Source organism: Etheostoma spectabile, chromosome 8 (genome assembly GCF_008692095.1).
Source record: "Etheostoma spectabile isolate EspeVRDwgs_2016 chromosome 8, UIUC_Espe_1.0, whole genome shotgun sequence".
NCBI classification, from domain to species: Eukaryota; Metazoa; Chordata; class Actinopteri; order Perciformes; family Percidae; genus Etheostoma; species Etheostoma spectabile.
In genome coordinates this window covers 20,202,182-20,226,969 of record NC_045740.1, presented here as the reverse complement: position 1 = coordinate 20,226,969, position 24,788 = coordinate 20,202,182, and the positions used below count along the sequence as shown (strand labels likewise).

At 39.9% G+C, this 24,788-nt stretch overlaps 2 protein-coding genes across 7 annotated transcripts in view; both read left to right on the top strand.

The window, feature by feature from the left end:
* Positions 1–5,770: 5,770 nt before the first annotated feature.
* On the top strand, positions 5,771–9,157 carry LOC116694261 (intestine-specific homeobox). Its single transcript, XM_032523870.1, has 5 exons — positions 5,771–6,583; positions 6,700–6,756; positions 6,859–7,007; positions 7,910–8,023; positions 8,849–9,157. Exons 1-5 carry the CDS (start codon positions 6,436–6,438, stop codon positions 9,023–9,025), a joined length of 645 nt encoding a protein of 214 aa, XP_032379761.1. The 5' UTR covers positions 5,771–6,435; the 3' UTR covers positions 9,026–9,157.
* Positions 9,158–12,333: 3,176 nt separating this feature from the next.
* The window catches only part of bicd1a (bicaudal D homolog 1a), a 36,937-nt gene continuing 24,482 nt past the window's right edge, over positions 12,334–24,788 (top strand). For 3 of the 6 annotated variants that reach the window (XM_032523866.1, XM_032523867.1, XM_032523865.1), the window contains exon 1: positions 12,336–12,844. In XM_032523866.1, the coding sequence (XP_032379757.1) occupies positions 12,629–12,844 (216 nt within the window). In that variant the 5' untranslated portion in view covers positions 12,336–12,628. Of the gene's footprint in view, positions 12,845–24,788 lie in introns of all 6 variants that reach the window. The other 3 variants (XM_032523862.1, XM_032523863.1, XM_032523868.1) reach the window with 3 other exon arrangements.

Here is a 24,788-nt window from a genome sequence, read left to right as displayed (position 1 = left end):
AAGCAGATTCATTGGGAATGGTCTCCAGGCCTCTTTAGCTGAGGAAGCAGATCCTTCAAGGCAATAAGTTTCAGTCTGCTTTCCTTCTAATTCTAACACCAAATATTTGTTTTGGGTGGACAAACCTTACCATCACATGCTACAAAGCTAATATTAATGATGGGTAAATGTTCAGCAAATGTTAACTTCATTTACTAATTTTCCGTAAAGCTCTATTTCCCCTTAAATTAGATTAGATTAAATTATATTATGAGTCTAAATTAAGAGTTTGATAGCAGCCCACATCTGCTTAATCAAGGAGTTAATAATATGTAAAGTAATAGCAGCATGGTGAGCTCAGATTCCGTGGAAGTACCTCAGATCTGTAGGGAGTTGGGTTGGGAACAGGAAGGTTGCTGGTTCAATTCCCATTCCGGACCGAAGTACGGAGTGTGGACTAGTAGCTGGTGTTGCCAGTTCACCTCCTGGGCACTGCCAAGGTGCTCTCGAGCAAGGTACCCAACCGCTCAACCAAGGTTACTCGACCGCCGGTTCGGTAGCCGCAGCCCACTCACTCTGACATCTCGCCATTCATAAGTGCACGTAAAGAACCTGAGCATGTGTGTGTATTCCAGGCCTGTGTGTAGTGTGTAACAACAGATTTCCCCATTGGGGATCAATGAAGAGTATATATTGGGGCAACCTCTAGCTCACCCAGTAAGAGTGTGTGCCCCATGTTGGCTGAGTCCTGCAGCGGCCGGGTTCAAAGCCGACATGTGGCCCTTTGCTGCGTGTCATCCCCCCATCTCTCTCCCCCTTTAATGTCTATCCACCATCACTATAAGAAAAGGGAAAAGTCCCCAAAAAATAAAGAGTATACATTATTCTCACACTATTTGCATCTGAATGTATTTGCTCATCCTGATCTGATCATGACAACAATCCACAGGTTTGACAGATTGACAGTTTCAGAGTCAACATCCAGGGCAGTGACAGGCTGGCATGAGGTTATCAAGCTCATCAAAGGAACACCTCGGCAGCTTAATATCAGACATAGTCACATCTTCAACTGCCTCTTCTAATGCCTATCTCACATAATATGCACACCACAAACTGGAACGTCTGCAATTTATTAGTTGATTTTGTTGTAAGTTAGCTCAGCGTAAATTCTTTCAGGGAGACCTAACTTTTTTTTTTTTTTTTTTTTTTTTTTTTTTACAATTACAGCCGTTATCCTAATAAATTTACTTTTTTGCTGTGTACAACTGTCGCATAAATGCAACTAGTCTCTGTGTAAATTCTTTTAGGAAGACCTAATTTTATCAATCCTCTCTTCCTAAATGGAATCACCTGGTGGAGGCGTTCGCTTTGGCTCAGTGGTAGAGCGGTTGCCTGCCAATCGGAAGGTTGGTGGATCGATCCCTGGCCCTGCAGTCCTACGTTATAGTGTCCTTGGGCAAGACACTGAACCGCGAGTTGCCCTCGGTGCTGTGCATCAGAGTGTGAATGTGTGTGAGTGTGTATCTGATGAGCAGGTGGCACCTTGTACGGCAGCCCCGGCCACAGTGTATGAAGATGTTTGAATGGTGAATGTCTCCTGTATGATGTAAAAGTGCTTTGAGTAGTCGTTAAGACTAGAAAAATGCTATATACATACAGCACATTTACAACTTCTGTTAGTTTTTTACTGCACATACTTTCAATAATAGCAGAATTTGTATTATAAATTAGAACAACATGCAAACTTTTAGCAAAATCATTTTTGCAGTAAATCGTGCCATACAAACCTATTAAGACTGATGAGGTCTTATTTGCATTTGTCTAAAACAAGACTAGAGTCCACTGCTAAATGCAAACATCAGCATGTTAACTTGCTCACAATGTCAATGTTTACGTGCTATAAATAGCTAAAAAATACAACAATGTAAAGCAGGTCTAATATTTACCATGTGTACCATCTCACTGTATTGTATGAGCATGCTAATATTTGTTAACAAGCACTTAAAACAAAGTGCGGCTGAGGCTGTTGAAGATTTAGGTTTAGTCATGATCCAGAGTAGCCTACCGGCTAGAATTCAGAATTTAGACCTGATGGTGGTGCTTGATAAAAAGATAAATGTGAAATGTTACCTGGCGATCTATATAACTGTTGTTGAGGTATTTCACTCATCACTAGACTCTGTACACAATTTAATGGTAACACAGCTAATAGTCGTCAAGATACCAGCGTACAGCCAACCCATTGCAAGCCCCACAGCTAATATTCTAACAAATAACTAGCAAAGAACCAGCAGAGAACTGTGTAGTGTACATTAGGAAACACAAACTGATAATAATCTGTAACATTAGGTTTAAATAGAGCCTGTGTAGATTTTTAAAAAGCTGTTACAGAATACTGTTATGGCTGTTCAAAATTAAGGAATGGGAGCATGAAAAAATGCACCAAATAGAATAGTTGAAGGAAATTGAGCTCACATGGAAAGCAAAGAGAGAAGCAGCACCAGGATATCATGAGGTCTCATGCCCTGTGCGCATGTGACTGCATGCAGGATACGGTATAAGGATCTATCACATGCCAGGTGGAGGGCCTTGGATTGGTGGTAGTATTCTTTTAAATCCCTCTATGAGGGCTGAGTTAAGTCAGACTCATATTATGCATGTGTATGAGTAATGTGAGCCATGGTATTAAATGTATTTTAGCTTTATAACCAGTGGTTAAACTGGGAGTAATAAGCACCTAAGCCACTGTTGTCATCTGCTCATTAAAGCTTACTTATTACAGCTCTTACTACCCTAAAATAAATAATCTGTGTGAGTGTGTCCATTCACCATATAGCCAATTTAGAGAAGAAAAAAGCAACTTTTTTTTGTTTCTTACTGTCAGGATCGAACCTATTACTAACACATTAGTCACATCTGAGATTTGGGTCAAGCTGTAACTTAGAGGCCAACCACATGATCACATTAAGCCACAGAGACAGTGCTTTTTAAATGTGTCTGAGAGACTTTCCCATAATCAAACTGGGAGATTGGGCTGCATGCAATCAATCGCTGAGTGGAAAGAGGATTATTTACTGAAAAATTAGTTGCATGTGTTGAAATTAAAAGTCCAAATGTAAAATTCAAAGTGAACTTCTCACACCCTTATTGTTAAATGATACATTGCTTGCTTTGGACTAGACAATATGAGATTCTGCTATAGTATTACTGAGCAAATCGTCTTGGGTTTTTATAATGAAGATTTTATGATGAATCTAGTCTGGCTTTGCCGGACTTTCCTCCACAGCGCTGCAGAGGAGGGTCTGGCTAGGTCACACAGCATTCCAGAATGGGAGACAAAGGTGCTCTGTTTTTTTTGCCATTTCTTTAAACCAATCACACAATCAGAATCGTCTTGGGTGGCGCTGAGCCTCAAAATAGCCTCGGGAGGGAACTTGTTTTGGTGGAATATGTGTACACTCAAAAGTTGTTTTAGCAGTGTAACAGAAAACTCAGATTAGACAGATAGTCTACCTTGCTGTCTGGATTTACCCTGCAGAAATATGAGAAGCAGTTGACCCTAGTCCTCATAAACCCAACACAAAGAAAGCGGAAGGTAACGGACATCCGTCTGAAAAGAGTGTGATCCGGCGGCAACAGAGCAATCCCGGAATAGACCATAATGAATCTGGACAGCAAAAAGAATCAGTCTGATCTTAGAGGTATAGTTTAGTTTCTCACTGATCAGCTGATGGAGTTTGCTATTGTATTCCTGTCATGGGTATTCAACTCTCTTCTCATCTATTAAAAGATGATCCTATATTCTATCAGACGGTTCTGTGATCAGGACCAGGTCAGTGATATAAATAATTTTGTATCACTGAATAAGCCCCAAAAATAAATAAATAACAACAAAACAATGTAGTTATTTGGATGAAAACTGCCTAAGTCCAAATATTTTGGGCTCTCACAATGTGGTTTCTGATCCAGGGTCTGCATCCCGTGACAAAGAGTGCAGCTTTCAAATAAGCACATACAATGAGCTTAACCTTTGTTTCTCATTCATCCGTGACAAAAAGCTTAAAGCGCCCACATTATGCTCATTTTCAGGTTCATAATTGTTTTTTGATGTTGTCCCAGAATAGGTTTATATGGTTTCATTTTTGCTGCAGATCCTGTGTGTTTAGGTCTCTATTTTAGCTACAGAGTGAGACATCTAACTTGTTTTAGCAACAGAGTGAGATTTCTCACTTCTATACTATCTTTGTTGGGAGTTGCACATGTAAGATAAGGTAAGATCATATCAGCTAGATAACTCTTTCTCCAAATTTGGTCACTACAAGGCGGGATTAGCTGGGAGACTTCTTGTAAATGAGGGCGCACTTGTGGAATACCTGCAGAACAGGGACATGGAAGTAGTTCTTTTGGAGATTATGGTGAACTAGTGTGTGTTTTAGCAGTGTTTTGCCATTGAAAACGAGCTAGCATGCTAACATGCTACAGGTTACCGACCTTGTCTTGGCTAGTTGCGTAGAAAGCCGTGGAGATTTTGAAGGCAGAGGACATTCAGAAACCATATTTAACTCAAAATAGCATGGAAAGTTTTTTTCCCAAGTTTGTATGCATGTGGAAGCACCAGAGACACATAATAACACTCCAAATCCCAGAAAAAGGGATTTTTTTTTCATAATATGGACACTTTAACCTTTTTTCACCATACTCTATGGGTAACGTCTCCACCCATGACTCCAGACACGTTAGATGACATAATTACAGACCACAATATTTTGTGAATAAAAGTTCCTGGAGAGGCAGAGAACAGCACCACCTTCAGTACATGTTGCTTTTTTCTATCTATTATCTATACATTTCTGAAGTTTGAGAAAAATGTTCCTGATGATGTCATCAGGGCTATTTCATTTTGGGCTTGGGCAGGTTTACTTTCACAGAAAGCATGTAGAACGACCATAGACTGTTACTATTGGGGGCCAAGTTTGAAAGAGAGGGACATTCAGCAGGCAAGGAAGGTCTAACAAAAAGATGTTATTGGTTGCATTCTGGGAAATGTCCGATCCAGCATTTGTCAAACTTGACCTGTAGGGATGAAAATTTAGGACAAATCTGCCTCTGTTGCTTCAAGAGTAGAAATACGAATACGCCATTAAGGTTGTGTTTTCTGATTCATACGCTTTAATTGCTTGTTAATGTCCTGTCCATTTATATCTTGCCATGTTGAACCTAAAAACAAAAGATCCCTTTTTTGTCATCAGCTTCAAACAAACCCTTTATTACCCCCACCAAGGTTAGGTTTTCGGTTTTGTCTGTAAGGGTGGACCATCAAGTAATAGCCATACAATGTTTGAGCAAATCTGAATCCCGGGGGTGATACAGAAATTATTTTTCATTGCATTGCAACATAGAGCATGGCCTTAGCAGAGTCCTGCGCTCTCCGAGTGACCTTGTAGTTCTCAGGTTGATTTGGGGTTATATTTTTAAAAAGATACCTTACACATTCACGCCATAGACCTTCAGCAGACATTTTGACTTGTCATAGCAGGGAAAGCACAATTGTAATTATTAACATTAACAATGTCTCAGATCTGTTATGTGTCCCAGTGAGCCAGCGTGAACCCTGCCAACCCTTTGATATGACATACAGGAAGACCTCAAAAGGTGCTTTCTTAAAATCAAAGATGAGTGCACTGATGAGCCAACACCACTAGATGGAGACATACCAAAAACATAAGACTTGATCTCCCAGAGAGTCGCTGACAGCTCGTTCCCAGGGAGTCTGTGAGGTGAACTGAAGTGTGAGAGGGTATATCGAGGCCAAGGAGATAAAGATTAGCCTTCCAACAAATCAGGTGATAAGAAAGAGAAGCAATAGTAGATACTGTATGTTTTATAGATGACTAGTATGCAGGTGTTAATAGAACTAAAGAACCACAGAGATTTAGTTTGAGCTTGGCAATGCAATAATTAGTTTTATACGCTGGTTACATTGAAGACTGTTAAACCTCAGAGTACATGTAACAACTCAGTTCTATTAAATGGTGTGTGTGAAAGACTGATAAGGGCAGATAATATTTTCAAGTTTATATATTTACAACGAGCACGCCTTAAATAAAAAATTATTAAGGAACGCAGGAAGAAAAAACTTTTTCGTAGAAGTGTGCAGTCACACATGCTCCTCCCTGATAATGACCATGTGATGCAGGACAATCACAGGCTGACAGAGGAGGGAGGACAACCTGACTGTCCTCGCCTTGCAGAGAGTAGAGTGCAACAAAGATACCAGAGAGAAGAAGAGCAGTTTTCTTAGCCTGAGAGTTGTTGGATATTTTGAGCTCCTGGACACTTGTGAATTGCTACTAAAAGGAGATATCTGATGACGAAGGTGCTGATGGCAAGGAATATTCTGCTGGGAATGTAAAATAGAGATAGAGATACAGAGAAAGAATCCCACGTGAATCTGAAATGGAATCTCAGCCACACAAAAAATTATCCCATTCAATTGAAGAAATTCTAAGGAGGCCCACATGTGTCAGAAAAGAGAAAAGAGTTCATCGCGACTGGTCTGTCATCAAGGAGAACACCAGGACAACGAACCAGCTCTCATGTGCAGGTAATACGTTATTTTTTTATCTTTTTTTTTTTTTTTTTTTTTTGCTACATCATGGTTGCCATTAAAACATGATAAGTATTCCTGTTCATTTTTGTATTTGTTCTCTCTGCCAATAGAAACTCCACAAAATAGACTACTTGACGAGACTCCAAAAGCCTCCACAGACTGCATGAGTGAGTGTATTGATTTACAAAAGCGAAAGAAGAAGACACATTTAAAAACATGTTTAAATGATGCTGATGAGGGTGATGAAGGTGACGATTATTTGTTCACAGGTCAGAGGAAGAAGAGACAAACGAGGGTTACTTTCACACCATTACAGGTGCAGGAGCTGGAGAAAGTCTTCCAGCAGACTCACTACCCAGACGTCAACAGCAGAGACCAGCTAGCCTCTCGCCTGCGCCTCACCGAGGGCCGAATACAGGTAGGACACATTCTTCAGTAGTGATAAACTACTTGAGTGGACAGTATTTCTTACATTTTTTTTTTTTTTTTGTCTTTGCCAGTCATTACAAATGAGTGGGGATGCACACTGGTGTCCATTAATATTTGTATGATTTCACCAAGAACCACCATGGCAACAGTCATGATTGGTTTGTTTAAATGCTACATTATATTCAGTTTATTAATTAGGAAATATTGAAAGAGAAGAGAAAAAGAGAACGAAAAGTGTCCCACACTCTAGCTCCATATGCATTTTGCTATTAATTTTGATGACGTTTCGGCCCTGAGGCCTTCCACATAATTAGAGAAATGCATATGGAGCCAGAATGTGCAACACTTTTTTCTTACTTTCACGTCTACAACAAGTGATCCGCTCCTAACGACAGCCCCTGGTGCGCCTTAATGTTCTGTATATTAAATATGTAATGATGTGGCATTTTACTTGTCAAACCAACATTTTATGTCTTCCTTTTTTAATAAAGTTCAACAAACAATGACCAAACGTAGCCTTTATTTTGCAACTTATTTGTTGCTGACATTGCTCATTGAGCAAGTAGTCAAGAAGTCAAACTGGGGTTACTAACAATTCACTGTACGTTCTTAAACAACAGACTGATTCTACTAAGTAGCCATCAATAACAACAATAACAATGGTATTTGGACTGCTGCTTACATAATCCATTACCTCCCAAATGATAAATGACATATTACAGAATAAAAGCGTGGATTAAAAAATGTTTCGTTCATGATGTTTGTACTCAGAGGACAGTCATAACAAAATAGTCCTGTATTTACTACATCCAGTGTATATGGTTAAGTTAGAAGTATGATTCTAGGTAGATTTATTTATTATTTATTTCACATGTGTGTTTTGTGCTTTAGATTTGGTTTCAGAACCGCAGAGCCAAATGGAGGAAGACAGAAACACTGAAGGATCTAGAGCTGATGACCAGCCAGGACATCCAGCTAGCCAGTCATCAGCTGCTTTATTATGAGGTAACATCTGACATCTGACATGCACATATCTGCCCATCGCAATTGTATTGCATCTTTTATACACAAGATGCAATAAAGTAAAAAATATGATGTAAAAGTATACAATTAAATACAAATAAAAAAAGATCTGACAACAATAAAGTAAAAAATAAAAGAGGAAGGAAGTTAATAATAAAAAACAGTTAACAAATTAAATGTAATGTAATACCTGATGGTTCATTTGTTTTTTTTTATTAATTTATTTATATAAAAAAAAGAAAATTTAAAAATGTTTTAACTTAATTTACTTTATATACTACCAGTATATACAGCCAAATATATTTTAGCATTTTTTTCAGTTGTTTTTACTTGTCTTGAGAGTTATCCATGTTCCATCCAGGATGTGGGAAGGGAGGAAGGGATTTTTAAAGAATGGGGCCAGTTGATAAATATCATTACATACGTGGATATATGTATTTTGGGGCTGATGGTTTCTTTTAGTCTCAAGCTAACCTCCAGTGTTGAAAAACCGAATTAAAACAAAAAATAAATTAAAGTAATATTGAATACATCTATCTAAAACGGCAACAACAGCACTAATCATTACATAACCACTTACACCACAAGATCGAGCAGTAGTCTCGTAATTATATGTTCACTTTAAAAAGAAAAGAACATCTTGTTTTAAACAAGATACAGCAACAACATGATTTCATAGTGGAGAATTGGCTGAAGCGTTATCTAATCAAAATGAGTCATGCGATATGGCACAGGTTAAGTGATCAGTGATTCCTTTGTTGTTTTGGGAGATAACTTCTCATACAAGTACTGTGTGTACTCTCCCAGCTCTCCCAGAAGCCCCAGCTGCAGGCAGCGTGCTGGCTGCCATGCTGCGTACCCAAACCCCGTCAATCAAGGCTGTTCCTCAGAGCGACATGTGCTCCGACACCCACCTTGCTGACCAACACACATTCCCCAGATCCCAGGACTCTGTATTTTGACCCGCTGGGGACAGACAGATAGCAACATCTGTACAAATGATGACACCATTGTGTTAAATCACATGAGTATCTGGTGATATACTGCAGACTGTAATATCTAAACTATGTTTATGCAACAGTTGAATTGATAAGTTTTCATCAGATGTGTTGACAACTTGAATACAAATACACTACAACACAAATACGATGAATGTTAACAACTGAAAAAAAAATTTCCTTTACCAATAAAGTTGACCTTTAAAATGAGGAATATCCTGGCTGGTTACTGAATGCAGTTAACTTTCATGCATGCAAGACCTTGTGATTGGTCCGTACTGATTTATTCTTATATGTCAAGGTTTGAGGACACTCGGAGCTGTGGCTTGCTTCTTGGCAGAGAGCAGTGTTTGGGCTGTGTTATTGCACATGACACCACACTTCCTTGTCTGACATAAGTTACAGCGCCACCATAAAATGTTCATTCATTTGACTTTTTGACAGCCTGTCCTTATCTTAATTTGGGCTGATAAATCAGGGTTATTGGCAGGTCAGCTGGGGGGATTTATAGAAATTGTAGACTTGGATCAAAGGGGAAATACCAGCTGAAGGTGTTGCCAGTCACTGTGTGTTGGTGCTGTAGTTAATAATTGTGGCTTGAATGAATAAAAGTACAGAAAGTGTATATGAATATCTTTATCGATCTTTATTTACAAATCAGGCTACTGTACATGTATTATACAACTTTTCCTGTGATGATGTAACCACTTGTACTTTACCTGTTTCTGTGAAACTTGCTTGTGACAGTGATATTGTTCTGTGAAAAGGCAAGAATGGCATGAACCTGCTCACATCTCCTTCTTTCCAAGAACTGTTATCTGGGCCATTTTTCAAATAATTAGCAATTATGAGATAAAGCAGCATCGCCTTCACTATCAGTGCCATAACTCACTTGACAGTACCATAACTGATTACATTAAGCAAGCCTCTGAGAGCGAGTGAACTTTTCACCCCGGTCATATCTTCTTTTATTGAACGTGTTTTCTGTACGAACGACTGTTCTGCTAGCTGCTGGGGCACGGTTCCACAAATAGTTGGTGGAGACCATCAAACAAGGGGCAAACTGAAGCTAGATATGACATTTATCTGAATCATATCCCCGGGCCCCCAAACCAAAATATTAACATTTCCTTGGACAAATGCAGTAAAAATGCTCTTCATGACTGGAAGTGGTAGAATATTTTTAAAATAAATATATTATATATATATATATAAAATATATATACTATATTATGGCATGCCGTTTAGGAAAATATTATATATGAAGTTTATCCATCTGAATATATGGATGAAAGTCTGAATATATTGAATGGAAGTCTGAATACGGGAATGAAGTCTGAAAATATGGAATGGAAGTCTGAATATATGGAATTGAAGTCTGAATATATGGAATGAAAGTCTGAATATATGGAATGAAAGTCTGAATATATGGATAAAGGGTCTGAATATATGGAATGAAAGTCTGAATATATGGAATGAAAGTCTGAATAATTGAATGAAAGTCTGAATATATTGAATGAAAGTCTGAATATATGGAATGAAGTCTGAATATATGGAATGAAAGTCTGAATATATGGAATGAAGTCTGAATATATGGAATGAAAGTCTGAATATATGGATGAAGTCTGAATATAGGGAAATGAAAGTCTGAAATATGGAATGAAAGTCGAATATATGGAATGAAAGTCTGAATATTGGAATGAAAGTGACGTCTTTTACGGCGCTGGCGCCATCTTGTGTTGTGGCCTGATTAATCAGGATGAAACAAAATGGAGGGCTATGAGTGAATCGGCTAGGAATCTAGTGTCAGCTATTTTGAGCAATGAAGAGATTTTTAAAACCCTGGCAAAGATGTACGGGCCAAAATTTGGTAACCGTATCCCAGTGCCCACACCATTGTTTCCAGTTGAAGTGTACTTCTGGCGACATCTCCCAAAGAGACTCAAAATTCCTTCAAGAATGAGCATAATGTTCTTTCGGCAACGTTTTGTTGAACAGGATTGCTTATAAGCATAAGAATGTCGCAATAAATGGAATATGCCTCAAGGTGACGCTACCCAAATTTCCAAACTGTTTGTGTCGTTTGGAGTATGACCGTTGTTGCAAAAAAAACCCCTTTGCAGTTCAAAAAGTATTGGACTATTTCAGCCGATGCCATTTTGTAACCATGAATTCAGAAAAGGGATCCCTTTGGTGACATTTCTGTCAATGTATTCCAACTTTCATTTCCCTAATTCAGAATTCATTCCATATATTCAGACTTCATTCCATATATTCAGACTTCATTCCATATATTCAGACTTTATTCCATATTTTAGACTTTCATTCCATATATTCAGACTTTCATTCAATATATTCAGACTTTCATTCCATATATTCAGACTTCCATTCCATATATTCAGACTTCATTCCATATATTCAGACTTCATTCCATATATTCAGACTTCATTCCATATATTCAGACTTTCATTCCATAATTCAGACTTCCATTCCATATATTCAGAACGTTCATTCCAATATTTCAGACTTTCATTCCATATATTCAACGTTCATTCCATATATTCAGACTTTCATTCCATATATTCAGAGGATAAACTTCATATATATATATATTATTTCCTAAACGGCATGCCATATATATATACATATATATATATATACATATATATATATATATATATATATATTTGCCATTGTCTGTATTCAGGACCATGATTTAACATCAGATACCACTAAAATAAGATTGTAGGTTGCAATTGTTTGTTCTCATTCCATATACTTTCAAACAATTTTTGCTGGTTGAATGACTGGAACTGCAACCAACTAGGTCTTGCATTTCCAGACCTTCCTCCACGCGCTGCGGAAGAGGAGCCTGCTGCTCAACCCAACAAGCAATAGCCAAAGATTAGCTTTTAAAAAAAGGTCAACTTTAATATGATATATTTAAATTGTAAGTATAAAAAAGGAAAGTTGACATCATATATGTATATATATATATATATATATATATATATATGTATATGCAAATTGACATGCAAATTTAAACCAATCATGTTACTTGTTCTTTCATTGAGAAATAATTTATTATAACTTATGTAATGTTTTTAGCTATAACCAGTGCATAACACTGTATTGTTAAGTGTAAATAGAGCATGCAGGACAGTACATGCACTGATGCAGGTCTTGTAAAAAGCTGTAAATGTTATTTCTCACAGCAGGTGGCGCCCTTTCACTCATCCATAAGCAGAAACACTGCTCTCTGTTTTGCTGAGTGTCACACAGAAGCCACTGACCTGATTTTAAGTCGCAGGGCTTCCTCTATCAGCTGGTATGGACATTTTAATGATATTTATCTGCTGTCAGGTGATATTAATAATAATGCAGAGAAAAATATAATCATTCGTATATTTTTTTTAGTCGTGTCTCCATTGCTTGTCTGGTTCTCTCAGGAGAGGAGGGCGGATATTCAGCATCTCTCAGCCTCCGCCCGCCTCTGTGGCTCTGTCCAGAGCGGTGGAGAGACAGGGGGGGGGGGACCGCAGAGCGACAGGGAGACAGACAAGAGACACAGAGAGAGAGAGAGAGGGCGATGGCCGCCGATGGAGTTTGCGCGGAATCGGCGGATCAGTACCGGGCCGAGTTGGAGCGGCTTGCCCAGGAACTGGCCGAGGCGAACCGGGAGAAAATCCGGGCTGCGGAGTGCGGTCTGGTTGTCCTGGAGGAGAACCAGGCGCTGAAGCAGAGGTATGCAGACCTGGAGATCGAGCAGGAGACTCTCAGGAAGGAGTTGGAGCAATTGCAGGAGGTAAGAGAAGGAGCTGCTGTTGCTTTTTTTTATGGACATTGTGGCCCGCGAGCGCACTGCGGGCAGGTGTGTGTGACCAGCTGCATTGCCCCAGCGGGGGTCCACCTAGTTTTATATGTAGTGTTCACCTCACGCTAACATGAGTGATGATGTCTTGTTTGTTGCGTTCATATGCACGCAGTGGAGTGGAGATTGGGAACCAGCAGTTATGTGGTCTCCAGGGTCCCCAAACATACTGAATGATGTTTAATATCACTTGCATTTAATTTAGTTGAAAATCCTTCAATCTGTGGACGTTTAACGGTCTATTCTCATAATGATATAGGTTTCACCCTCTGAATCTGTTATCATAAAAAAGTGAATAATTGATGCTGTTTCTCTGCAGTGAATCCATTGGCAGCAGTACTATACATGGTGTCCACATACACACACACCATTGTGTTTCATTGTTTTAAGATTCCTTCCCTGACACACAGTCATTACTTTAAGCAAACTCTCTACTCTTGACTGAGCCTTTTGGTGTTTTGCCAAGATTTAGTTTTTTTCTCTCTCAGTAATTGGATCTTCAGAGTTGTCCACTGCAGGATGTGCAGTGGCTCGAAGATAAAAAGGACATTGAGACGTACTGTGAAGATGGAGGTTTTTAGATTACACCCACACCCACACATTTTTACTCCTGTACCAAAAATGCTGTGCTGTTGATGCATTAATTGTCTGTAACAGACTTTAAAAGTCCAAATACCAATGTTTTAAAGTGGAGAAAAGTGCTGTGTGAATAATACATGGCTGTGTATGAACAGTCACTCAATGCATACATGCATAGAGTAACAAGAGACGGATGCTGACAGGGCTCAGAGCCCAAGGTTGCTTGTGGAGATGCTAGTGCCAAGGGGCCAAGAGAAGGAGCTGAAAGCAAAGTTTTTTGTGTGTGTGCGTGCGTGCGTGTGCGTGTGTGTGTGTGTGTATGTGTTTGACGGAAATTCTGTCTTTGCTGCCAACTTTTGTCAACTTTCATTCTCATCATTATTTATACAGTGTCATCTCAAACCATGCGTACACCAGGCAGTAAGTTAGAAGTTGCTCAATCATGACAAAATGCTTGAGAAAGTAAAAAGCATACTTTTTTCTTTTAGCCTATATCCTGAAAGTAGTAGATGAGACAGATAGTTTGTAGAAAAAAATATAGAGTATTTCTCTGCCTCCTCCTTGTGCTCTTAATGGCATTTGGATGTTTCCCCCGCACCTGAAGGAAACAACCAATCAGAGCCAAAGAGTCTCTAACAGTGTCTAACACTGCTTGTGAACTGCGGCCAAACTGTCAAACAATGCACTGAAATATGAATCAAGGTTATGTTACTGTATTGCCTCAAATCTTATCAGAAAACATATTTTAGTGTACTGTTTAGCCGTATAATAAGAAAGTTTGGTACCCGGCCGCCATGTTGAAAACAGTTGAGCCAAAACCACGCACGGTTGCCCGGCCAACCACCTGCAGCTGTCTCTCATTTTACAGCTAAACAGTAAGCTAAAGTGTGTTCCTGAAAACATTTGAGGCATGAAATAGGCAATAGAGTAACTTAATCTTTTCATATTTGAACTGCATTAACTAATTCAATCCTGCTCTTAAACAGTTAAGACTTATATTGACTCTACCTTACATGTGGCTGATTGGGGAAATGAACAGCTGAAATATGAGCAATTTACATTTACCTCAAACTGTCTTTTGTAATATATATATATATATATATATATATATATATATATATATATATTATATAAGGTTATGCATGAAAAACATACAATTTTTGCCAAACTCTTTGCATGACAAAATACAAAATATAGGGAAAAAATTCATTCCCATTTTAAGAGAGTCAGGGATGCAACATTGAACTCCATCTGTGGGCATTTCTGGCTCATTATATAAAGTACTGTGCAAAGGTTTTAGGCAGATATGAAAAAATGCTGTAAACTAAGAATGCTTTCAAAAATGGAGTCTTAATAGTTTATTTTTGCCAATTAACAAAATGCGGTGAATGAACAGAAGAGGAATCTAAATCAAATCAATATTTTGTGTGACCACCCCTTTCCTTCAACACAGCATCAATTCTTCTAGGGACACTTGAACACAGTTGTTAGAGGAAGTCGGCTGGTAGGTTGTTCCAAACATCTTGGAGAACTAACCACAGATCTTCTGTCGGTGTAGGCTTCCTCAAATCCTTCTGTCTCTTCCTGGACAGTAATGCCAGACACACTCGATAATGTTGAGATCAGGGCTCTGTGGGGGCCATGCCATCACTTCCAGGACTTCTTGTTCTTCTTTCCACTGAATATAGTTCTCCTTGGGGTTGTTTTCCTGCTGCAGAATACATTTGGGGCAAATCATACGCCTCCCTGATGATATTGCATGATTGATAAATATCTGCCTGTATTTCTCAGCATTGAGGAAACCATTAATCCTGACCAAATCTCCAACTCCATTTGCAGAAATGCAGCCCAAACTTGCAAGGGAACCTCCACTATGCTTCACTGTTGCCGGCAGACACTCATTATTGTATTGCTCTTGATCCCTTTGGCAAACAAACTGCCTTCTGCTACAGCCAAATATTTCATAGTTTGTCAGTCCAGAGCACCTGCTGCCATTTTTCTGCACCCCGGTTCCAATGTTTTCGTGCATAGTTGAGTCGCTTGGCCTTGTTGCCATGTCGGAGGCTTTTTGGCTGCAACTCTTCCATGAAGACCACTTCTGGCCAGACTTCTCCGGACAGTAGATGGGTGCACCAAACCCAAACTTCTTTTTACGCATGCCCCAAACTTAAGAGACCGCCTAGTTAAAACGCTGCACGTCCACAACCCATTGTGTCGTTTCTTACAATGCCAGACGGCAACTATAGATGTGGCAGTTGCTATCAAACCATTCTTATGATAAAATGTTTTTATGAAATGGTCTTTTTCTGCATTCACTATATTGCAGCAGGTTTTATGAAGGTGTGGGGTAATGTTCTTTAATTGTTTGTGGTAGGCTTGTATACATATATATAACTGTTCCTTCCACTGATTGTTTTTTCTTTTCCTTTTCTTTTTCTTTTTTGTGAATTGCAACGTCATGAATAGTGAATTTTAACAGCCATCTTTTGAGGAGTATAATTCTGTTAAAACCCTGTTTGAAAGCGTTAATGACTCTTAATTGAGTCATGAGTGGGGCTATTAGGCTTTTTAGACCTAATCAAACTAATTGAAGTCACATGTTTGGTCAGCTGATTGTAACAAAACAATGCCTTTGTATTAAATTATTGGAGCTTAAAGCAGTTTTGGGGACCTCATATTTTTTTCACTATATATTTACATCACCCACTTTTTTCCTTGTGCCCTTTTATTCCACTGCTTGACTAGTTGGACTTTTTGTTTTGACTTGCATGCAGAATCAGAATGATTTTTGTGCAGCTCACGGCCACATGTTAAGATAAAGAGACAGCCGTAGACAGCCGGCAGCAGAGCACTGTCCAGCTGATATCTCACACTTTACTGTTGGACGATGGGTGGTATGGCAGACGATGTGGAGAGTTTGATGAGACAGAGAAGAGAAAGAAGCAGAAACACATTTTGGCTGTGTAGGAGAGGGAATCAGGGGGAAAGTATGATAAAAAGAAAGTATTTTGATGCCAGCAGACAAAACGACAAGAAGCAAAGAGTCTAAGCTTTAAGAGCGGCCGTTTATATTCCGTTATTAAAGTTTAGGATACAACAGACCAGATGGGTGGATGTGCCTGCTTTACTGTACCAGTGGCTGGATCTTTTTTTTTTTAAAGGATATTGAAGTAACTTAACATACAGTATAATGCTTTTGGCCTCTTCGTTAATAGTCCATTATTTGCTTTTGCATAATTTGTAAATCCTGTTTAGTTAAACTTTAATTTTTGTAGCTCTAGAAATGTCAGCTGCCATTACAGCAGTATTCTTTGTTGTGATATGTCATCGGTTAACATCTGCACCAATTGTATTCTCTGCTTCATGTCTGTCCGTCTGTCTGTCCTTGCTCTCGCCTGAAAGAGGGAACATTTTCCTGAGGTGGTATTACTTCCACAGAAAGAAACACCCCCTGCTTCCTATCTTTCTGTTGCACTTTAATGAATATGAGACTGAATGGCAGAGTGCAAACCTGCCAGTACAATAACATCACATCTAGCCCTGTCGTACTCTGGGACAGGTGCATTGTAAAAGGGAAGGGAAACTGCAGATGGAAAATGCAATTGCTTCTGGGACTGAGTGGCCTGGAACTGTTGATTATTCCTAAAAAAAGCCAAAAATCAGTCTTGCCATGTTTTTTTTTCTATTATTAGAAAATATATTGTTTTGTCCCGTCAGTGTTCATTATTCCCAAAAAAAACTTTCAATGTGCATGTCTAGCAAGATATTTGTATATATTCTGTATTTATTTATAAAACTGACAATAGACTGCTGCATCATATGTGTAAAAGCAGTCGCTTTATGTCTGATGCATGTATTTTTCTTTGATTCGCTTATCCCATTGTATGTGAAAGCCAGCCAGATTTGCAAGTGTGTTCATAATGTGTTTGCATATGTTCCGTGGTGACACATATGTTCTGTAAGTCCTGGTTGTCTGCCCTCAGTCCAAGTCGCAGCTGGTGGAGAACAACTGACTAGAGCACTGTACACACACACACACACACACACACAACACAAACACATGTTTGAATTTTTTTCAGTCACAATAAAATTACATAACAAAAGGCCATGATGACAGTGAGAAACAGACCAACATCCTCCAGTGGAAATCTTTGCCGATTATTTTCATTAATGATTAATCTACTAATTTTTAATTATTTTCTCCTTTCACAGTTTACGAGAACCTAAGTTGACATTTTCAAATAGTTTATTTTACTCAACCACTAGTCCTGAATCAAAAGAGGGTAATTTCTGCAAATTCTCCCAATATACTCTAACTTTTGTCATTTTCGCTAAAAAAAATGACTTAAACAATTAATCAGTAATGTTCTGTAAATAGCTGCCAAATAATTTTCAAAAATTGAATACAGACAAAAAATTTTTTATCATTATTCTTGGCATATTTACTTGTCTCCTCAATTTATAGAAAATTAGGAGAAAAAAAGTGCTATTTCCTTGACATGACGTGGTCCTGGTCGTGGTTTTCCGTTAATGTTTAGGAGAAGCTGTACGCATATCTTTCCTGTCTGCAGGGCCCAAGCAGAAATTGACTGCAAAGAGCGTGTTTTGGTTCTAAAAGTAGAAGTGTTCCCTTACTCTGTAGTGTCCTCTCCCACCCCATATATCTTCCCTTCACCAAGCTCTTTCACTCCGCCTCCTCCTCATCTCTTTCTCTCTCTCTTTCCCTGCTTGCCATCACTTTCTCATTCCTTGTATCTGTGTGTGTGTGTGTGTGTGTGTACTGTATGTCTCTGGATTGCTGCCTAAGCAATGGTTCTGGCTTGTTAGTGCTGTCTCTGGGCAGATCAACCTCAGACAGGACACAGTAAGAGGCGGAAGGAGGAGGATGCCACCACTGCAGAGTGGGAAGAGCAGTGTGTTCATCCGGCATACAGTGAAGTTTTAATCACACTGTAAACAAGGTAGATTGAGAGCACTTGAAGAGCAGTCTTGTAGTCATAAAGTAATTGTATGCCCTGTACTTACTTATTAGTTAGTCTCTAATCGCTTTTCGTCCCTTTAATTAGAAATTCTTTTTAGTCTCCCATACAAAGAAAATAATATTTTCCTTTTAAACATTTTTAATTCATATGTCTGGATTAGTGTTAGGGTAGGCGTTAAGTCATTTCTGCTAACTCCTCTTTTTATCTCTTAAATTTCTTAAAAATCTTACATTTTAAAAAGTCTACAGAAGAGCTGGCATTTGTGATGAGTTGAGACGAGGCAGGCAGTTCACAAGTCACTTCTGTTCTCAAGTCTTTAGGCCAAGAAATAAATCTTCACATGGCAACTTCAGTCAGGATTCATCAGGTCAGCATGAAATCTTCAGCTCCAAGACTGTGTCTTTATGTTTCTTGCAGCTGTGTAGTCATCCGTCTCCTCGACGCTATTCCTGGTAGAGTCTGCACTCAACCTTCATGACTCACAGTATTTGCTGACATTGAACTTGAAAATTGCCGTTGATAGACATTGCAGGACACATGGTGTGCTATGACTTGTCTCAGCAATTTGACTAAAGGTTGTCACAATAAATCCCAAAACACTGTGATTGATTTCCGCATACACAACAATGGAAAAAAGGCTGCAAACAGTGCTGAAACCCACCTCTGTTTGGACCCATTTTATAACATACTTTCATTTCAAAATTATGCAATTCATACGGGTCGCAAGACTTTTTGATAGCTGGCATGGTTTACTCATCAAATCATTTTATGATTTTTTTAAGAATTATGTTGCTTATAAACCACTAAGATTAATACTCACTGGTGATATTATCACTCATACCAATGGCTAAAGTAGTAGTAGTACTATCACTGCCACAAAAACACTATCACCCATAGTGCTTCAGGTACACCTGGTTGAATGCTATCACATCCAGCGTCTTACAACCATGCATTGCTCCCTGACATTTACTTGACAAACATCCAGGATCTCAAAACTAATTTCTGGATTATGCACCGAGCACCTTACCTTGCACGGCAGCTGGATTCTGGTGATCACACGGAATTCCATCTTGTCAGCCCTCATCTTCAAATTGAACTAGATACAATTGTTCTTTGCTTTTGGTCCTGGTGCGCAGGGAAATTATCATGTTGCAAAGTATGTTTTGAAAGTGCATTATTCTCAAGGGACAGCTGTCAAATTCACTAATAGCAACAACACACGTTGACTGTTCTTTAGATGATTGATTTGCTGTCAGCCCATCCCCTCTGGGATTTTCTCCACATTATCTGCATAAGTCAAGTCAACATCATGCGACTGCTCGATCATCAGGCACCAGTGTTGAAGGTGTGAAGCTGTTGCTTGACTTGACCTCCTTCAAAATAAATTATGAAGCCCAGTGAGAGACCTGTCAAAACCACACTGGTTTTCAAACCTTCAGTGTTTCATACAGCAAAGAACAACACCCAACCAAAATATATTACTAATGAGGAGTTGAGGGCACCTGGGTAGCTCAGTTGGTAGAGCATTTACTCCTCAACGCAGCAGCTGCGGGTTTGACTCCAACCTGCGGCCTTTCCTGCATTTGCTGCATGTCGTTCCCCCTCTCTCTCTCTTTTTATGTCAAGTTTAAAAAAAAGAAGCTTGGTACACCCTGGTAGGTTTGATGGGGCCTCCATTAAAAGATGACAATTGAGAAAGAGAGCAGCTGTGGTTGTAGATTGTGCTTTCCTGCATGAGGAGAAAGGATACATTACAGGTTTCTCTCCCCTCTGCTCTTGCTCCTCTTTTACATTCGCTTGGTCTCGAGAAAGGGCATTATACATGGATGGAGGGGCTGAATCAATATCTCATGAGATGGTGTTGCTCCCTTCTTTGGGTTTTGTGCTCTACACCATGAGCCCACCATCCCCCTCCTCATCTCCTGGGGGCGCTCCCCCCTCCCGATCTTCCACAATGGTTCCTCCCTGGATTGAAGTGGGAATTATGCATTGATTTCTGCTCTGTGTGGTGAGAATTTATCATGTGAGCTAAGCTGCACATTATTGTGTACACTGTAGCATGCATTGTGGAAATCAATGCATGTTGGTAAAACACATCTGACAGATTCGGTGTGATTGCCTCAAAGTGGATCAAACGAAAACAGCTGTTGAATCAGTCACTTACGAAGATTTTTTTTAGAGATGAACTGTCTGGCACCGAGGTCTGCTTGATGGCAGTCAGCCATGGAAATAAAGCCAAATTTGCTTTAATTCTTAAAGGGATACTTTTAAGCCAGCTCTGTGTCATCTTTGTGTGGGCAGCGTGTTTAGATGAAACAAGTTTGGCTTCCCTCCGTGGCGCCAGTTCACAATGCTCACAGATATCTGACGTGACGCGCTTGGACACCATTCATCTGCAAACACTACCCACCGTTCCATGACAGAGAGAGGGGTTTTAGACAGGAAAAATCTCTTTAAGTAATTTAAGAAATGTATAGCCCACTCAACAATGTCTTTTAAAGTCATGGTGTTTATCTGAAGCGTAGTCCTTAAAAAAATACTTCATTATTCCTTCAGTTTAAATGATATTGTTGTTTGGAGAAAAGAATCTATGCTCTTTCTTTCTAGGTGGTGTTGACCTGTGACCTTTGGCAACAGGCTCAGGGATGCTGTTGACCATATAGTTAAGGGCCTGTCTGCCCTTGTGTTTGGCTGTGTTTTATATGGGTGGGTGGGGGGTGATATGTGTGTTTTGTCAGGACCCAAAGGGAAGATCATTTGTCACTGAGTCACACACCAGGAACACTTTTCCTGCATGTGTGTATGGCTTTTCCTTTTGTTTTTTTCTCCCCTGTGTCTGTATGTATAGCGGGGAGGGGGGTGGGCTGCGGATGTTGGGATTGAGACCAGAGAGGGAGGGAGGGGTGGCAGGATAGAGTGGTGGAGGCGGTGAGTGACTCCAGCCCATCAGTCGGGTCTCTTTGTTGTTTCAGGTGTTTATGGTTGCGCTGACTTGATGGAGAAGAGGGGAGAAAGAGAGAAGGGGAGGGGGGGGACTCAAAAGGAACCACATGATTTCGCTCAGTTATTTCATTATTTTAGACTCTTATTATTTTTCTTTTGTTCATTTTTCTAAAATCTCATGATTGTCACATGAAGAGAGAACAGGACCTAAAGAAGCTGTTCTCTCTGCAGAGACACTTCAGGCCCGCCCAGCCCTGCATAGATTATGTTTTTAAGAATGCTCCTTTTTACTGCAGTGAAATCCAGTCGTTGGTAAGAGGAACCAGGACTCCCCTGGCTGCAGGCTGCTGTATTGATTAGTCGTCTACTTTAGCTGTGTGTGCTGCAAACTCTGAAAGCATTGCAAAAAAGCAGCCGGTTCTCTCACAAGGAAAACTTCCATGTGTGAATTTAAGAACTACTAGTGCAGTGCCTGGTGAAAATGTGCCAGGCGCTTACTTGGCCTGTGGTTTTGCTGCATGTAGAATTCATCAAAACCAAAATGACTTGCAGAAGGACCCCAAACCACTTAATATGCAACTCCACTGTATTGCCTACTACCGACTTACAGTGTAGTGTAGGCTACTTGTACACCAGAGGAAGACATTGTAGGCTACTGCTGTATTTACCTGACAGAGAACTCTGCAGATTCAGAATGTAACTACTGTAATGACTTAATTAACATAACCCAGGCTGAGTCTGATGAAAAGTGATGTATCTGCCTGGTCCAACTCTTGAGATTTTCTCACATTGCACAGCGCTCTGAAGGAATAATCTCCGACATTAGGTTACATCATGCTCTGCCAGCTCACAGCAATTTAATACAATAGCAGGAAAAGAGCCCCCCCGGTCTAAAGCGTTCTGCATGTGGCCTTCCCCCCAACACGGACACACACATGGATACACACACATTGCTTTATAAGATAAATAGCCTGCCTAAGTGGCATCACACTCTGCACTTGTTGTCTGGCAGTGCTTTCAATGTGTGGGATTCTGAAACGTCCTGAAATTCAAAAATTGTTGTTTGTCAAGGTGGTCCTCAGGGTGAGTGGCCAGAGAAACAAAGACATGGTGTGCTTCTTTACCTATATTTAACGATATATTTGGCATTTCTTGTCCAACAAGGTCGAAGTTCTTCGAGAGATATGCACATAACACACCCTCACACACACACACACACACACACACACACACACACACACACACACACACACACACACACACTGACAGACATACGTTCCTGTAATTTATAGATAGGTTGTGACATCTGCTGCTTATATTTATAGTTATTTTCCACCTGGTTTCTTGATTTTATAAATTGGTAATTTAAAGCATCCCTGATTTCAGTTATTATGCCTTTTTGTGTGTAGAGCGATTTAGTTTCAGCTCCTGTCTTCTTTCATGCTTTCCATCTCTTCATGCCGGGGAAAGAGAAGCCTCCCATCTAGATGACCAGAGGCCATTATATCCAGCAACAATGTAGAGCAAGGACGAGCATGATCCTCCAAAGTTCCTGCCAAGGCTTCCTTTAACACAATTAAAGTGCACATACTTACTGGCATATGTGAGCACGTGCTCCTGCACACCCAGACATGCATTTATACTGTTATGGGGGTGCGACAGAATCAGGGTCAACAGATTTGTCTTTGTCCTTTCTATGCTGTTAGGGGGTGTAGACTCAGGCAGGTATTAAATCATCCCCTAGTTAACCCATTTAATTAACCCTATCCTCCATCACAAGGGAGCTGATGATGTCAAGTGAGGTCATTAAAACTGAAAGGGTATATGTATTTATACATATAACACTATGTATGGTCCTGCTTTTGGAAGGTTCGGAAAATATATATACTGTATTTAATATACACTCACCTATAGGATTATTAGGAACACCATACTAATACTGTGTTTACCCCTTTTGCCTTCAAAACTGCCTTAATTCTACGTGGCATTGATTCAACAAGGTGCTGAAAGCATTCTTTAGAAATGTTGGCCCATATTGATAGGATAGCATCTTGCAGTTGATGGAGATGTGTGGGATGCACATCCAGGGCACAAAGCTCCAGTTCCACCACATCCCAAAGATGCTCTATTGGGTTGAGATCTGGTGACTGTGGGGGCCATTTTAGTACAGTGAACTCATTGTCATGTTCAAGAAGCCAATTTGAAGTGATTCAAGTTTTGTGACATGGTGCATTATCCTGCTGGAAGTAGCCATCAGAGGATGGGTACATGGTGGCCATAAAGGGATGGACATGGTCAGAAACAATGCTCAGGTGGGCAGCGGCATTTAAACAATGCCCAATTGGCACTAAGGGGCCTAAAGTGTGCCAAGAAAACATCCCCACACCATTACACCACCACCACCAGCCTGCACAGTGGTTACAAGGCATGATGGATCCATGTTCTCATTCTGTTTATGCCAAATTCTGACTCTACCATCTGAATATCTCAACAGAAATTGAGACTCATCAGACCAGGCAACATTTTTCCAGTCTTTAACTGTCCAATTTTGGTGAGCTCCTGCAAATTCTAGCTTCTTTTTCCTATTTGTAGTGGAGATGAGTGGTACCCGGTGGGGTCTTCTGCTGCTGTAGCCCATCCTCCTCAAGGTTGTGCGTGTTGTGGCTTCACAAATGCTTTGCTGCATACCTCGGTTTTGACGAGTGGTTATTTCAGTCAAAGTTGCTCTTCTATCAGCTTAAATCAGTCGGCCCATTCTCTCTGACCTCTAGCATCAACAAGGCATGTTCACCCACAGGACTGCCACATACTGGATGTTTTTCCCTTTCCACACCATTCTTTGTAAACCCTAGAAATGGTTCAATTCAATTCAATTCAATTTTATTTATAGTATCAATTCATAACAAGAGTTATTTCAAGACACTTTACAGATAGAGTAGGTCTAGACCACACTCCAAAATTTACAAGGACCCAACAGTTCTAGTAGTTTCCTCCAGAGCAAGCAGCAGTGCAACAGTGGCAAGGAAAAACTTCCTTTTAGGCAGAAACCTCGGACAGAGGTTGTGCGTGAAAATCCCAGTAACTGAGCAGATTGTGAAATGCTCAGACCGGCCCGTCTGGCACCAAGAACCATGCCACGCTCAAAATTGCTTAAATCACCTTTCTTTCCCATTCTGACATTCAGTTTGGAGTTCAGGAGATTGTCTTGACCAGGACCACACCCCTAAATGCATTGAAGCAACGGCCATGTCATTGGTTGATTAGATAATTGCATTAGTGAGAAACTGAACAGGTGTTCCTAATAATCCTTTAGGTGAGTGAATATACTGTGGTCTCTTTGCTTGATAAATGACTTAAACAATCAATCAGGTATC

Excerpts from the sequence above, each read along its gene's own strand:
- LOC116694261 (XM_032523870.1), top strand. The coding sequence starts at position 6,436 with ATGGAATCTCAGCCACACAAAAAATTATCCCATTCAATTGAAGAAATT. Across the intron at positions 7,008-7,909 it reads TCACCGAGGGCCGAATACAG|ATTTGGTTTCAGAACCGCAG; the intron begins GTAGGACACATT and ends TTTGTGCTTTAG. Across the intron at positions 8,024-8,848 it reads ATCAGCTGCTTTATTATGAG|CTCTCCCAGAAGCCCCAGCT; the intron begins GTAACATCTGAC and ends GTACTCTCCCAG.